The following is a 16,845-nucleotide window of genomic DNA, read 5'->3' on the forward strand; positions in this document are numbered from 1 at the left end:
CACACACACACACACACACACACACACACACACACACACACACACACGATTCTTAACATGTGATACCTGGGGAAAAGATGGGGGTGGAGAGAAGTAGAGAACCAGGCATAAGAGGAAAAAAAGGTAAGACTGAAGATAACATATATATACACAGATTTGAATTTATGAAAAATTATGTTTTATGTGAATGCATGTGTACACATTAAAACATGTCTTTATGTCTGTCTTCCCTACCATATTCCTAGATGAAAGAAATTGTGTTTTATTCATCTTTAAATACCTGGAGTCTTGTCTAGCACAAGCCACATAGTCTGTGTTCAAGAAATAAACCAAACCAGGGGTACCTGGGTGGCTCCGTGGCTTAAGCATCCAATTTTTGGTTTTGGCTCAGGTCATGATCTCATGATTTGTGGGTTTGAGTCCCACATCAGGCTCTGCACTGACAGTGTGGAGCCTGCTTGGGATTCTCTCTCTCTCCCCCTCTCTGCCCTTCCCCTGCTCTCTTTCTCTCTCTCTGAAAGTAAATAAATCAAACTAAAAAAATAAATAAACCAAACTGATATAAAAATCAAATTTTACCTGTGAGAATGAAATAAACAAAATGGGTAGCTCAAGGATACCCAGTTTGTATAATGGCAGAGCTGAGACACAAGCCAGAGTTTCCAACCTTGAAGAATATTTCCCACTTATCATTTATCACCCTCCTATCCTCTCATGCCAACAATTATGTATTAAGTCTCTAACTTTTGTGAGTCATACTTTTTTTTTTTTAAATCTTGGATTATTTTGACACAATCCATGCTTGTTTCTGGGAAACCTCTGAATGCTCTATCTGCAAGAGACAAACGGTGTGCTACAGGCTAAAAAAGAGGTTTAAGAAGGTTTGAGATCACTCAGGATGACAGATCCATCATGAGTTGCAAAAGGAAACCTAAAATGTCTGGGGTGTTCACTTCATCGTTGAAACAGACTCATCCCCCTATTTAGGTTATAAACATTAGCGGCTATCCTCTGCCAGGCATTACTGGCTGAGAAAGGCTCACTGTCCTTGAGGAGCTCATAGTTGAATGGGGGATATGGACAAGTAAATATGAGAAAAGAATCTCAAGAGATATAATAGAGGCAGGCATCATAAATTAGGGCCTGGAGAGGGAGAGAGGCCTATGAAAAAGTGATTGTTAGACCAAGTCTCGATGGCAGAAAACTGCCACACAGAGAAGCGGTTACAAAAGCATCATAGCAAAGAGAAGCCGAAGGCCAAAGATGGGAAAGATTATTGTGAAAAGCACAGGCTTTGGAGTCTTCTAACCTGGATTCAAGTTTGGCTATAATGTTTGTCGCCCACCTTCTGTTATTCATACGTTGAAATTCTATCCCCCTGTGTGATGGTATTGGAGGTGGGCCTTTGGGAGGTAACTAGGTCATGAGGGTGGAACCCTCTTGAATTGGATTAGTTCCCTTATAAAAGAAATTCCAGGGGCATTTGGGTGGCTCAGCTGGTTGAGCAGCCGACTTCAGCTCAGGTCATGGTTTGTGAGTTTGAACCCTGCATGGAGCTCTCTGGTGTCAGCACAGGGCCCACTTAGGATCCTCTGTCCCCCTCTGTCTCTGTCCCTCCCCAGCTTATGCTCTCTCTCTCCCTCAAGAATAAATAAGGCGTGTTTTGTTTTGTTTTGTTGAAATAGAGACTCCAGAGAGATTCCATGCCGCATTCTCCATTTGAGGACACAAAGAAGATGGCCAACTGTGTTCCATGAAGCAGGTCCTCACCAGACACTGAATCTGCTAGCACCTTGACCGTGGACCTCTGTCTCAGCCTCCAGAACTATGAGAAATAAATCTGGTATTAACCCACCCCATCTGTGGTATTGTTACAGCAGCACAAATGCACTAAGACAAGTTTCCATTATGTAATATCAGGCAAGTTTCTTTCTAAGGTTCAATTTTCTCTTTAGGAACATGGGGATAATGTCAACAACAATCTGAAGAGAGGTTCATGAGAATGCATGTGAAGTGCTAAGCAGAGCTCCTAGAATATTGTCAATATGCGATAGGTGATGCTACTATTACCTCTGGAGCATTCAGCAGCAAGGGGAGATGTTAGGAAAACATACATACCAGGCCATACAGTACTTATGTATTTATGTTTTCACTCATTCACTCACTTATTTGCTCACAGCCACAACGTAGAAATAATAATTGCTCTTTTGAAATGCGCTCAGTTCAGTCATGGAGAAGCCATGGAGTAAAATCTAAAGAACTTTGCACAGTAGACTTCCAAGGAAATAGAATAAAACTCGACTTTTCTCAGTTATCCTGAGACCTGATGAGTCAACTGGAATATCGTCAACATGTGATAGATGATGCAACTATTACTGTCTGGAGCATTAGGCAATGAATAGAGATTACTACACGTTGTACATGTATGCTGTAGAAAATTCTATCAGACATTCTAAGAAATAAAAGAGAAGATGGAGTGCTCTACTTTGAATAATCTTGTAATTTAGTGCTCTGCAGTCAAAGGTATGGAGAAAGTAAAATAAGCTAATGTGGTAGGGAGTGAATGGTGAAGTGTGGGAGAACAGAGTGGCAGAGGGCCAAGTTAGATAAAGCAATCCAAGAAAGCTTGGACTTGAATTTACTAAAAAGGGAGTAACATATGATAATCAGGGGAAGAACATTCCAGAATGAAGCAATAGCAAATACTTTGGCCCTTAGAGGAGAATGAATGATGCTTGTGAAAAATGAAGAGTGGTGTACCTAAAAGTTCTTTGGATCACTGAATTACCTGGGAGCCCTTAAATCTACCCATGCCTGGGCCCCACCCATCACTATGCTGAACTAGTTGGTGTGGGGTAGGCTGCAGGCATCTGTATTTTTAAAAACCTCCATAGGTGATTGTAAGGTTTAGGCGGGGTGAGAAGTACTGGCCGAGATGGTGAGTCCAGAGAAGGTAGTAGGAGTTGGGTTAGCGAGGGCAGACTGAGGTCTAATCACATAGGCTTCTGAGGATGCTGTGGTTAAAGTTTGTGTTTCATTCTGCAAGGGATGGCAAATCACTGATCATGAGGGTTCAAACATAGGCATGACATGATCTAACTTAGTTTTTAAAAGGAGTCCTGTAGATACTGCCTGAAAAACATGGATGGCAGCAGAATGAAGGAAATACCAGAAAAATAGCAAAAGCAGTTAAATGCATACATAAACTACAGTGACAAGGCAGATACAAATTACCAATGATGGTTGCCCAGCTAAGGTCTACCAGTGAAATACATCCATTAGTATACATCATATAGCACTTATTGAACTTGGCCAAATAGTAAATTGAGCTGGTATTTACCTTTCTGTTTCTACCTTAACCTTTATGTTTGTCCTTAACATGGGCAATTGTATTCAGTTGTTCTCAGCCCTTTGCTCATTAAAATAATATGCCCATTAAAAAAAAAACATGGATGCCATCTTTACTCCAGATACTATAATTTATGAATCTGGGGATTGGATGTGGCCACTGGGAATTTTTAAAAGCTCCTCAAGTGATTTTAATCTATAGAGAGCAATAAAAACCACTGAATTAAATGAACAATCCATTATTGGGAACAGATGTGTTAAAGTTGTCCTAAGATTCTGATTGGCTCCTACTTTATGGGTTTAGCAGAACAGAGTCAGAGAGTCTTCATGTCCAGGAAATGGAGCTGGACACAGTGAATCCAGGGTAAATATTATGATTGAGAGCCACCACGTTGAAATGGGAAATGGAGTAGGAGATGGGGTTTACTTGGCCTGAGTATAGAAGTGTTGGGGCGTGAGATAAGGCTGCTCAGTATTTATTATTTATTCTAGAATAAAAAGGCAGAGGTGGGGATCTCCAGCTTTGTAGTTTGCTTTCAATGCAGAATATCCCTACAGGTTTTTAATCTTTCCTACAAGTCTTAAGACTTCCTATACTTGACAACTGTTGTCAAATCCAGGAATAATTAAAAAGCTGCAGTTAAGGGGCGCCTGGGTGGCTCAGTCAGTTAAGCATCTGACTCTTGATTTGGGATCAGGTCATGATCTCATGGTCCATGGATTCGAGCCCCGCATTGGGGTTTGTGCTGACAGTGCTGAGCCTGTTTAGGATTCTCTTTCTCTCTCTCTCTCTCTCTCTCTCTCTCTCTCTCTCTCTCTCTTGCTTCCTGCCCCTCCCCCACTCACCATCTCGCTCTCTCAAAATAAATAAGCATTAGAAAACATAAAAGTAAATAAAAAGCTGCAGTTAAAGTTACTGGCAATTTGTAGCCATTCTAAACGTGAAGAGAATATGTGATTAAGCTTTCCTGAGTGTGTGAGACTCTGATTTTGAGCTGAGGCTCCCCCTTTAGAATGGTTTGTATATGGTAGGACCTGGAAGCTGGGAGGTGATCTGAACCACCCTGCAGAGTCTCTTCTGGAGGAGAGGAAGTATGACTCTTTCTAAAGCAAATACTTACTGAGAATTTACTATATATAAAGCTGAGACAAAGGAAATAAGGGGTTCTGTTACTGGATGTGCAAGTCAAACAATTTAAATTATAAGTTCTATTTTAACTTGTATTTTATATCTATAATGTATTACTTGTACTTTTTAGTATTTGAAAACACCAAAAAATAGACTGCTTTGAAAACAGTTGTTGGACTTACCCTTTATGAATGAGAATGGCTATTGCTCCTTTTGATGCTGGATTAATGAGATTTTAGTGCCTATTATATTACTTAGGTGTCAATCTTAAATATTCGTGAACTTGAAATCAGTTATAAAGTAACATACTCATAGGGTTCATAGGGTTGTAAGACAGCATTTCTTTTACCTTCACATAGTTGTACTCTAAGAGAATAAACTGTCCATCAGGAGATACCGAATAATCGTTTATGGAATGTTCAAATTCATCCTGTCAAGCAGATAGAAAAAAGAACAATTGAACAGCTTCATTTAACAGTCATTATTGAGTAATTACTATGTACAAGGTATGGTTCTAGACATGTGGCTCATGCCTTGGGAGCTCCCAGAAATGGCACATCCCCCGACACAAATGACCATTGTGCAAGGTATATGGTGATCAGGGTTAGAGAACCAGAGAGGGAAGGATTAATTCCAACCAACGAAAGACCACCATGAGGGTAGGGATCAGGAAAAGAGAGAGAAATTTCCCAATAGGGGGAAGAGCATGAGCAAAACACCAGATGTGTGAAAGGGCATGCACATTAAGAGACTATCCAGAGATTAGGCATAACTTGAACACAGTATAGGGTACATCAGAAAATATATAAGGTGGGAGGATGTAAAATTCAAAAAATAGCTTGGACTGAAATATAAAAAGTGGAACTATAAATGACTTTTTGCACATGGATGTGATAGAATCTTATCTGTCTTTACAAAGATGCTCTGGTTGACACGGTATCTGACATGAGATGAGTAGGGTTGCATCAGCCCTAGACTTGGGCAATGCAATGGTCTCATCTACAGAATGGAGATAGGGACACAAGCTAGAAAACTCACTCACACAGATTAAAAAGACCTTGAACCAGGACTCTACAGTGGAAACAGAAATCTGAGGGGTACTTGACATTACAGAGGGAGAAATGATAGGGTTTGTTGAATAGCTAAATATGGGGGTGGGGTCACACAGGAATCAAAGAGGATTCTGAGGATTTAAAGAGTGGAATTTCATTTTCTAGCCTAAGTGACTCAGAGAAGAGCATTACGTACCAAGATGGGGAACTCAGGAAGAGGAATAGGGTGCTTTCAGTTTGCTGGGAGAGTCAAGGGGAAATAACTAGTTTAACTTGGGATACTGAATTTAAAATACCTTGAGGCCATGGGTGGACAGGAGCAAGCAAGCTACTAGAAAGAAAAGATTTCAATCTTGGCAGGAGGTTAGTGTTGAAGGTGTGCATTCAAGAGTCAAGGTGAAAAGGAGAGCCCTGATGCTGTGGAAGTGTATGAAGTTCACAGAAGGAGAGCATGCCAAGTGGGGACAGAGGCCAGCAAGTGAAGACAGAGCCCTGAGGGGCACTTACACTGAGGAGTATGGGCAGAGGAGGAAGAATCGTCAAGGGAGACTAAAAAGTAGCCAAGGCAGGGAGCATTCCAAGAAGAAGAGAAAGATCCACTGTGCCATATGCTGCAGAGAGAGTTCAACAGATGAGAAATGATAGTACTCATGATTTGAAAGGTTATGAAAAAAAAAAATCCCCAGAATTTATCCTTAAAGTAGGAATGAATTATGTGATTAAACATACAAATGTACTGTTCTCCAAGAAAATGGAGCTGTTTCCATATTCAGCATTGAATAGCAAGATATTATTATCTTGTTTGTAGAGATAATCGTGATCTAAAGAAAGAAAATGGTCAGATCAGTATTTCAAGTTATGATTAAATATCTTCATCAGCTAAAAATTATCCAGTAAAAACTTAATGTTTACATTCACGCAAGTACTCAATAAGCATTTGTAAGTCAGAGAAACATTAAATGATGGATATGACACTAGTATGCATCCACTTCCCCATCGTTACTGTCAAGGTTTCAATTCACTTTTAACTTTTTATAGTATGTATCAAAGAAATACTAAGGTTTTATTTCTCTTTGCACGCTTAAGGAGAAAAACAAAACAAAACAAAACAACTCTCCTATGTTGTTTAACCAAACAAGGATATCTTCTCAGGGCCACAAAAGTGCCCCACAACTTAACTAGAATGAGCGCAAGCATAAAAATCTGTCCCCTCCCAAAAAAAGTCCTTACCTGAAACCCACCGCAAGGAGTAGAATTTCACCCTAAAAGTATTTTTTAAATAATCAGTTAGAGTGTAAGTTCTGCGACTGTCAGCTGCAGCATCATCTGTTGGTTGAAAAAAAGAGCCAAATGTTCAGTAAGATGGAATAACCTAACTTTTGGATAAAATAAATGGATCACTGTAATATACACTGGTCACAATATACAGGAATACAATCACAAAATGGAAAACACATTCTGAAAGACTTCAGGCTGGGTGAATGCACTTAACTGTTAAAGCGTATATGATTGGTGTACCTCCCAGAGCTATGTTAGTGCCTATATTAGCGAGCTTCCCTATAAGGTCTAGATCCGCAAAATCCAATGGAAATATAACTTAAGTACATTTTCTAGTAACCATATTTAAAGATTTTAAGGTGAAAATAATTTCAGCAGCATATTTTATTTACCCCAAATATTCAAAATATTATCATTTCAACATGCAATCAATATTTAAATTTTATTAATGAGATCCTTCACATTCTTCTTTTTTATACTACTTCTTTGAAACCGGCATGTCGTCTATGATTACAGCATATCCAGGCTGACTAGGCACACTCCTGGTCAGTAGCTACATGTGGCTGCACAGTAGATGGGCACAAGGCCAGACTGTCCTTCTTTGAGGCCTGAAGGTTCACTTCCAAGCTCTCTTGCTTTGCACAGACCTTTAAGACCTGCTGAGCACCCAATTCAGTGACCTTTGTTTCTATCATCTTTCCTTGAACTTGAGGGGGGTTTTTATGAAACCCTCTCTTGGATTCTGTGATACCTCCTCGCTTCTCCTTCTCAGTCTCTAGCCTTTATTTTTCCATCTCCTCCTTGACTCTGTTTTTCTTCATTGACCTCAAAGGCAGAAATGCCCTGATGTTCAATCTTCAGCTTTTTCCTCTTCGCTTTCTACATTTCTCCTTCCAGAGGACTCTGGAGAATGGGACTTCCTGGGCTTCAGGCATATTTCCCATTTAAATACATAACAACACGTGTACTCACTACGTTAGTCTTCCACACCCTAAACTCACATTTCCAGTGCTGTGTGGGGCCTTCTTAGTGACTTGTCCCATGCTAACCCCAGACCTACCTTGTATAAGATAATTGTCTTCCTTCGAAAATAATTTTCCCTAGGGAATGTGTGTGTGTGGTTTTAGATTCTGTTACTGGAGACCCCACTTCAAAGTCTGAAACTCATTTGTGATGTCGCTCTCTCTTACCATCACCTGCATCCTATTAACCCTGTTGATTCTTCCTGCGAAATGTTTCTTCCAGGTATCCTGCCCTGAATTTTTCCCAGTCCAATTCTTCCACTGCACCACTTCTGGCATGGTTTTCCCAAAATCCACTTTCGTCCTGGTGACTTTTTCTTCAAAAGCCTTCACGGATTCCCCAATGCCCACAGGAAGATTCCAACTCCTTAGCCTGGCACTCGTGACCTCCACGGTCTGGCATGAGACTCTCCAGGGTCATTTCTACTCACTCTGTGCATTAAGCCTCTAACCTCGTCATGCTGATTGCCTACTGAACCCAGTAAACCTTCTTTGGCTTTTCTGACTTTGCCCCTTCTCCTGAGCCTCCTCCCTACAACATCTCCAACTGTTTCCCAGGCTGGCACAGTCCTCCACCTGCCAACGCCCTCCTCTCTCATCAAGACTTCAGTGCTGTCTCCTCTGACTTTTGCCCCAACACTACTCATTTAATAACTTCTGCTGATAACAATTTTTCCATGCCTACCAGTGTTGTATACTTAGCGAGGCCATGTATTTGTTGAAGACAGGACCTTGGATTTTTGTTTTTCATCAACCTTAGTACCTAGCACAGTTCTATACCATAGTAGGCACATGTAGGATATCATTCTACAAGCCTAACAAATCCAGTGTAATGCTCCTTCCCCAACCACAGAGCCTCCAGTGATGACAGAGTTTTTCCATATTCTCTGTTCTTTCCACATACATGCAAACATAAGTCAGTCAAAAAAGCAGCCACCATCATAACTTTCCTATAACTCTTCTTACTCTTTTGGGGACTGAAAAGCCAGTAGCAGCTTCTCATGTTATTTTTTTTTTTAAAGTCTGTGGAAAGGCAATTCTCTTACACAAAATGCTCTTTTAAAAGATGTTCTTAAGACTTTACTTGGATCTTCTTAAGATTTTATTTATTTGGATCTTATCTGATAACATTGCCTTGTTTCTGCATACAAAACTTTCAGTTTCAATAGTTAAACTTTATTACTTCATTGATATTTTTAAGCCTAGTTTGCTAAATACGTTAAAGATTTTTTTAATGTGTTTTTTTTCAATTCAGTCTTGCATTTCACCCCTGAAAATTAGCAGAGATATAGCAAATGGGTAAAACCAGTGCTTGGACATGCAAACTTTCAAACAGGAAGTAAAGCCTTGTGTTACAGAAAATATTTGAAACTCATATTGGATTGCAAAACCACAAATCTATAGATTTATTCACTAAATACCCTGAATTGTTTGTATTCAACTTATCATTCTCTGACACATCAAATAGCTATAAAGCAAGTACTATTTGAAAATACCATTGAGGATATATACCCTATCAAGAGCTATTAGTTTAAAATGGACACAAAAGACATTCCAAAGTTAGTACAGCTCAAGGTATAAACAGTTATAGACATTCACAGTCCTATATTACCCACTGATATCTAGGTAGACCTATTGCTATAGAACAATTTACACACACACACACACACACACACACACACACACACACACACACACGTTTACAGTGGAGAACACTGAATTTTGTGTCTTCTAAAATGCACATGTTGAAATCCTAACTCCCAATGTGGTGGTATTAGGAGATGGGGCTTTTGAGAGGTGATTAGGTCATGGGGGTAGAGCTCTCATGAATGAAATTAGTGCCCTTATAAAAATGACTCCAGAGTGCTCTCTTGCCACTTCTCCCACATTTCCACACAGGAAACAGACCCTCACTAGACACCAGAGACTTAATCTGCCATTGCCTTGGACTTCTCAGCCTCCAAAACTATGAGAAATAAGTATTTGTTGTGTAAGACACCCAGTCTATGGTATTTTTGTTAATGCAGCCTGAACAACCTAAGATATATATATATATAATAAAACAGACGTATCAACATAGAGCATCTTTCACTGACTCTTGACTTTGTAAGAAGAGAATTGACTGAGTACTTAGAACAGACTACATACAATGTTATCTTATCTCACAGAATGGTATTTGTCCTGGCTTTTTAGGGTAGCATGCTTAAATCTGGAATATTAAAATAATTGAGCAAAATTCCCTGTGATGTCACCTGCCCCCCAGGGTGTTATTCTTCACATTCATGATGGATGACTCACTGAGCACTCACCTCTCTCCTGTCTCAGACAATGCTGAGCTCATTCTCTCATCAGGCCATAGCTTTCCCAAACCCATCATCTCTACCATGTTTGGGCTCCTTTTTGCTCACAATGGGCCCAGTATGATTTTAATCCATCTGCTGATGTTCCAAATATCAACACTGATGCCATACTTCTGCTATGGCCCAGGACATATGTGAAGGACCAGGCTTCCCTAGGTTTATGTTAGGCTCACTCAGTCACTTTACCATGACCCTGCGAGCTGCCTTCCATATCCTGGCTACCCAGTCCCAGAACAGCACTGCTAAACTGGAGCAAATAGAGCAACAAATGTTCCTTGTTTTTTGCCTTGCCATTTGATAAGCAGTGCACATTGGAAGATACTTTTGAAACATCTAGATAAGCGAGTTCTGTAAGGCATGAGTGCCAAGTCCAAGTTTTGACCTTTAGCAAGTTCATAATTTGTTGCCAAGTTACAACCTCTTCTGTCAAATGCTTACAGGACACGCTCATGTTTCTTTTCCCTTGTCTACTTGCTCACTCACAGGGCACTGCTGTGGCAACAGATGAAGCTCTTTGGCTGCTTGTGTGGTTTTCCTGGTGGGCCTGGGACATGCCGTTCACTTGACTTATCAGTTCAAATCATCGTGCTAGCCAAGCAAAGCGGTTAATCATATGTTACCCATCAGCTTATAGAGAAACTCTTAGATTCATGTCTTGTTTAATTTAAAAATCAAAATCAAGGTTAGCAAGTTTAGATTTTACTTTCTTGGTGAGAACAACTATTAGGTTGAACCAAATGAAAATGTCACTCTTATCAGTCAAAAATGACAAAATAGCGGTAAAGTGATTCAACCTAATAGTAAATTCTCATCAAAGTGTGTGGTATCTTAATGAAGTCTTGCAGTAGGATCAAAATCATTTCAGAATGAAAGTATTTCCAAAATGGTAAGATCCATGTGAGGAAGTAGTTTAGTTCCATGGAATAGACTTGCTTTGACCAATCATTACCTTATGATTACAGAATATTTTGAATATTTTATATTTATGAATAATAAACTATCTGTCTATATTAGACTGTGATGTGAATATTTCTACTTCACAAAGACAAACTGTTTTGGTAAATAAGTGGCTAATGCAATGCAACTAAAAAGAAATGTGCTCTTCACGGATCATAAACTCATTAAGTTGTTAAAACACAGGAAAAAGATATCTGGTTATGGAGTTCTTGTGTTCCATATGGTAATCAGTTAACATTTTGTATTGATGCTAAAGAAATAAAATGAGTGTTACTTTAGAATTTGCCACAGCAAAATAGCAGCCCTGACATAGGGACAGAGGAAGCAAAATCAAGAAGCAGAAGAAGAAATTGACTGGAAGGCCCTTCAGACCCTGTATTATCCAGTAGCATATGCAGGCTACCACCCATCTGAATAAATCCAACAAATACCAATAAAGTGTTGGATCCCTGGTGGCTTTGAAATCAGAGAGCTTGGATGCCAGCCTAGGTCCAATTCTTGCACTGAGGTGTTGGGAAAATTACTGAATCTTTCAAGACCTCAACTTTTTAATCTATTAGAAAACAAGAATATACCATTACATAGCTCATGGGGAGGTGCCGTGATTAAATGAGATAATGTATGCAAAATGCTTAGCTTAGGATTTAGAATTTAGGGATCCCTCCAGATGTGCTACACTATTGTGTGGTGTGTGTGTGTGTGTGTGTGTGTGTGTGTGTGTGTTTATATAAATTATATATACAATTTATTGTCAAGTTAGCTAACATACAGTGTGTACAGTGTGCTCTTGATTTTGGGGGTAGATTCCCGTGATTCATCACTTACATATAACACCAGTGCTCATCCCAACAAGTGCCCTCCTCAATGCCCATCACACATTCCCCCCCATCAACCCTCAGTTTGTTCTCTCTATTTAAGAGTCTCTTAGAGTATGCTACACTATTTATTGTTTTGTTTCAAGCATGTGCTAGGCAACAAGGACACAAACACAAATAGAGGAGTCTTTCCTCTCAAGTACCTTGCAGTACTGCAGAGATTAGGACTTTATCTGCAGTAAAATAATAGTTACAGTAATAAGTTTCATTATGTTCATATCCCAAATGATCCTAGTAAGACAGCCTAAGAGCGACACATTGAGAAAACATCTAGGATAGCACAATGTAATTATTTGCGTAGTGCTAGTGAACATCACTTTCTCCCTTTAACATGTCTCATGCCATCCCTAGCATCCATAGTGGGAGTCAGCACTTTATAGCAGGGAGGAAAAACACTCAACTTGGTGACATGGAGAATTTTTGAAGCGTGATGTTTCTCTGATTACTAAACACAAGAAGCATTAGACTATCGTCATAATTGCCAGATTCACTTCATAAGAGAAACATCCTAGGTACACCAAGTGATATCTGATAAATGCATGGCCACTGAGCTGGAGCCTGTAGAACCTTTGAGTATACCCTCCACGCATTTACTGTAAGATCAGAGTGTCAGATGACCAAAGTTTTGTTAGGTATATAATCACCGTAGTTTCAAAAGTCCGCTCTGAAAGGCCAACCAAATGTCACAATTCATATTTCCCAGAATAGCAACAGTTTGGGATAAAGGGAACAACTTAGTAGGAGGCTGTCTGTCATGACTCCAGCCTCACCTCCTCCCCCACCACCTCCCATATTATTTCTCTCTATCTGCACTGGCCTCCTGGCTGTTCCCTAGACAGATTCAGTCCACTACCGCCTCAAGGACTTTGAATTTGCGGTACACTCTGCCTGGAATGTTCCTACCCTCAAATAGCCCCAAGACTTCCTTCCTCACCCCCCACAGGTCTTTATTTAAGACCTGACCTCCCACCCCCTTCATGGCATTCTCTATGGGCCTTCTTGCTTATTTATTTTCCTTCACAATGACACCATCTACCATATCATATGTTTTACTTATCTTGTTTACTCTCTGCCTTATTTGACTGAATGTTAACTCCATAGGGGCACTGATTTTTTTGTGTTTGGTTTTGTTTACTATCACATCACCACAAGCCTAGAACAGTGCCTGGCATATAATAGACTGTCCCTAAGTATTTGTTGAATGAATACAAACACAGTACAAACGGACAATACAAACATAGTAACACGGTTTCAAATACCAGCACAATGAACTCCAAGTGACAGTGGGAGCACAAAGTGCAGTGCACTTGGCCAGATGGGTCTAGTTAGTAGGTTGGCCAGTAGGAGAAGAGGAAGGACTTCCTTTTTCTTGTTGATCCTGTCGGTATGCGCCCAGAAGTAGCACCTGGTCCAGCCTCTAGCACCTTTGGAATGCCCAGTCCTGCCTCATTGTGGCTCCCCACGGTGCCAGAAGTAGCTGGGTGCCTTACACCCATTAGAGCCTTCTTCTGTGTCCTTTTTCTTCCTCTTTGTTTCCAACCCCTAAAGATGGCACATTCTTGCAGCTACTGTCTCTGGGTTACTTCAGAATTTCTCTTTTAATCTTTAATCTGTGCAACCAATTTTCATATTAAATCTCGCTGCTGAAACACTGAGTGCAATTTCTGTGTTTTTCATGCCATTGGATTTTTACAATATAAGGACTAACACATTTTGCCTTTAAAATAAGGTCTTGATAGTCTCTAAGAATCCAATATCTAGGCCTGGGGTTGGCAACTTCTTAAGGGGCCAGATGGTAAATATTTCAGGCTTTGTGGGTCAGGCCTCTTTGTTGCAACTACTTGAGTCTGCCTGTAGCCTGAAAGCAGCCACAGACAACACGTAAACAAATGGATGTGGCTGTGCTCCAATAAAACTTTATTTATAAAAACAGGTGGCCAGACTTAGCTTTCCTTTGACCACACTGTGTATACATTCCTCAAAACTGTAAGCAACAAAAAAAAACAGAAACAAAACTGCTCCCAAGATCAGTTTTGAAAGACAGATACTGAATTGAAACTCTAATTGCCTTGAAACAATATCAGCATAAGACTCCAATATATATGCAGAAAAGTGACAGTAGGCAGAATATTCATGCCTCAAAATTCGGGTCAAGATGAAGGTATTTATAGCCACTGGCAAATAAGTGCAAGGCCAGAGGACTTCCTGATCTAAACCCAGTCTGCACTGGGTTTACTCACTCTGCCTTCACCCCAGGAAGCCCACACAGGAAACCTGCACTAAACAGGGCATCAGGGCTGCTTTATTCCTTTTTGAAATGAAAAGTGATTCATTCATTCATTCATTCATTCATTCATTTTCATAGTCACTTCCTCTTCTCTTGTTAGGACCCTTCTGGGAATAAACACTGGCACAATCATAGCCCAAATTCATATTTATAAATAAAGGCTTTTACGCCCACGATGTTGACTGACATTAAACCAGTGTAATTCCAGGTGACAAGAAACAACTGAAAGGTGGAAATGTATAAATTATATGGATAAATGGCTCACAGGCCCATGAAACACACAGCTATTTTAGCAAAGAGCTGGTTTCTCTTGAGAAATACTCAAAAGTAGTTGCAGTCAGATATCAACAGAAGGTGTTGGAGAACATCAGCATTTGGTGAAGCTGAAAGCTCTAATACTGAATTGCTGAAGAATTTTCCAGAAAGATTTATGGGTATAATCAACAAGGCCACTCTGTGATCAGTGTTTGTCTGCCAGGATATAAGGAAAAATGATCACCAGAAAACAAAACTGCCACAAACATTCCCCTTCCCAGCATTCTGTGAGACAAGTGTTAGTATTATAGCACCTGCCTCTGGGACTGTTAAAAGAACATACGAGTTAAAAATACATAAAGAATAACAACTACAAATGTTTACAGAGTTCCTCCAGTGTGCTGGGCTATTCTAGGCATCGTACATTTAATAACTTATTCTCATCGCAGTTTTACAGGTAAGGAAACTGAGGTGAAGACAGGCATAGATAGTAAGTGGATTCAAGTCCCATGGCTACTAAGTGCCGAAGCTACACTTGAACCAGGCAATATGGCTCTGAAGCCTATGGTTATTACCACCCTTCTAAACACCTTAAATATTTGGGAGGGTGGTCGCATATGGTAGATTCCATGCTGGCAGTTTTTGTGAATTGGTATAGATGGATACATTAGACTTTATGGAAGTGTTCAAATTCAACGTTTGCATTGAATCCAGATAGATAGGTTGGTAATATCATTTGGACTTGAGGAGTTGGTAGGTTGCATTAGAACATAATTTGTCCTAGTGCTCCAAAGTCAAAGGGGTGCCAATTCTTTCTGAAAACCCCAGAATTTTCTCTATGGACTGTTACTAAAAGTGGAAACTTTGTGACTTCCTGGAAAGGAGGTCATACCACCGTCATTCATTCTTGCCTGGTGTATCCAGAAACTCATTATCTTTTCCCTGAACTCATAAAAAGGAATCAGAAAACTAGGAACTTAACAAGTTTCTTTTCTTCCTTTCTTTTCATGTTCCCTAGATTTAGAACATAACACAACCCTAAATATATCAGGTCCTGCAGTACCCATTTTCAAAAGAATATGGATTTATCCAATGAAATATCCAACAATTCTTCCTTTATAGCAAAAGCTACTCTAAGGGGCCTCTTCCCCACGATGCTTCCCACTTCTGTGCTATGCCCCTCCTACCACCCCTCCACCAACCCTTTCCTCAGCACTTGGAGGAAGAAGCCAGCCCGCCCTGTGTCTCCAGTCCTTGCCTTCTTTATCCCAAGGGACTTTGTTTTCACCTCTTCTCCTTCAGCATCTCCACAGTCAGTGGTTACTTCTGCCCTGTCCTTAAGCATGCACAGGATGTAGCCATCATAAAAAATATTTACCTGACCTTGCAGCTATCTCTTTATTTCTCTCCCTGTATTTATTAGCAAACATCTCAAGTAAACAATCCACACGGGTGGCCTTCATTTTCTCACTGTCCCTCCTCATGCCTCTGGATCTGTCCCTTACTACTTACATGGCACTCATTTCTCCCTCCTCGTCTTCCTTGGTGCTTATTTTCTGCACCCGATGTTTTTCCAGCTAATCAAGTAATTTTATACCATTATTTAAATATGTAATCTAGGGGCGCCTGGGTGGCACAGTCGGTTAAGCGTCTGACTTCAGCCAGGTCACGATCTTGCGGTCCGTGAGTTCGAGCCCCGCGTCAGGCTCTGGGCTGATGGCTCGGAGCCTGGAGCCTGTTTCCGATTCTGTGTCTCCCTCTCTCTCTGCCCCTCCCCCGTTCATGCTCTGTCTCTCTCTGTCCCAAAAATAAATAAAAACGTTGAAAAAAAATTTTTAAATATGTAATCTGAACAGTCTTGTCTTAACTAGACTATAAGTAAGCTGGAAGGATTATTTTATCTTCATCAAACAGCTGCTAGCACTGTACTCTACAAATGGATGGCTTGACTCCATATTTATGAATGTAAGTATTTTAATCAGAATTAGAGCAACATTAAAATGTTAATCAAAAAATATGTTTTTTGCATGAGCTTCAAGATGATTCCTTCAATTCGCCAAATATTTGCCAGGCTGTACTGAGCTGAAACATGTTCCCCCTAAAATCATGTCCACCTGGAACCTCAGAATGTAACTATTTGGAAATAGGGTCTTTGCAGATACAGTTAGTTGAAACGAGGTCGTACTAGACGAGGGCAGGCCCTAAATCCAATGACTGGTGTCCTTATAAGAAGGCCATGTGAAGACATATTATTGCTGACCTGGAAGACAGAGAGGACCATG

General features: G+C 40.2%; 1 protein-coding gene across 3 annotated transcripts in view; it reads right to left on the reverse strand.

The window, feature by feature from the left end:
* Nucleotides 1-16,845, reverse strand: part of DPP4 (dipeptidyl peptidase 4) — a 109,062-nt gene that overhangs the window by 49,693 nt on the left and 42,524 nt on the right. For all 3 annotated transcript variants that reach the window (XM_040475193.1, XM_040475194.1, XM_040475192.1), the window contains 3 exons: nucleotides 6,760-6,855; nucleotides 6,259-6,350; nucleotides 4,827-4,907 (listed from right to left, as the gene is read on the reverse strand). In XM_040475193.1, coding sequence (XP_040331127.1) covers nucleotides 4,827-4,907; nucleotides 6,259-6,350; nucleotides 6,760-6,855 — 269 coding nt within the window. The remainder of the gene's footprint in view (nucleotides 1-4,826; nucleotides 4,908-6,258; nucleotides 6,351-6,759; nucleotides 6,856-16,845) is intronic.

This window comes from Herpailurus yagouaroundi, unplaced genomic scaffold (assembly GCF_014898765.1).
Source record: "Herpailurus yagouaroundi ecotype Mexico unplaced genomic scaffold, PumYag 140, whole genome shotgun sequence".
NCBI classification, from domain to species: Eukaryota; Metazoa; Chordata; class Mammalia; order Carnivora; family Felidae; genus Herpailurus; species Herpailurus yagouaroundi.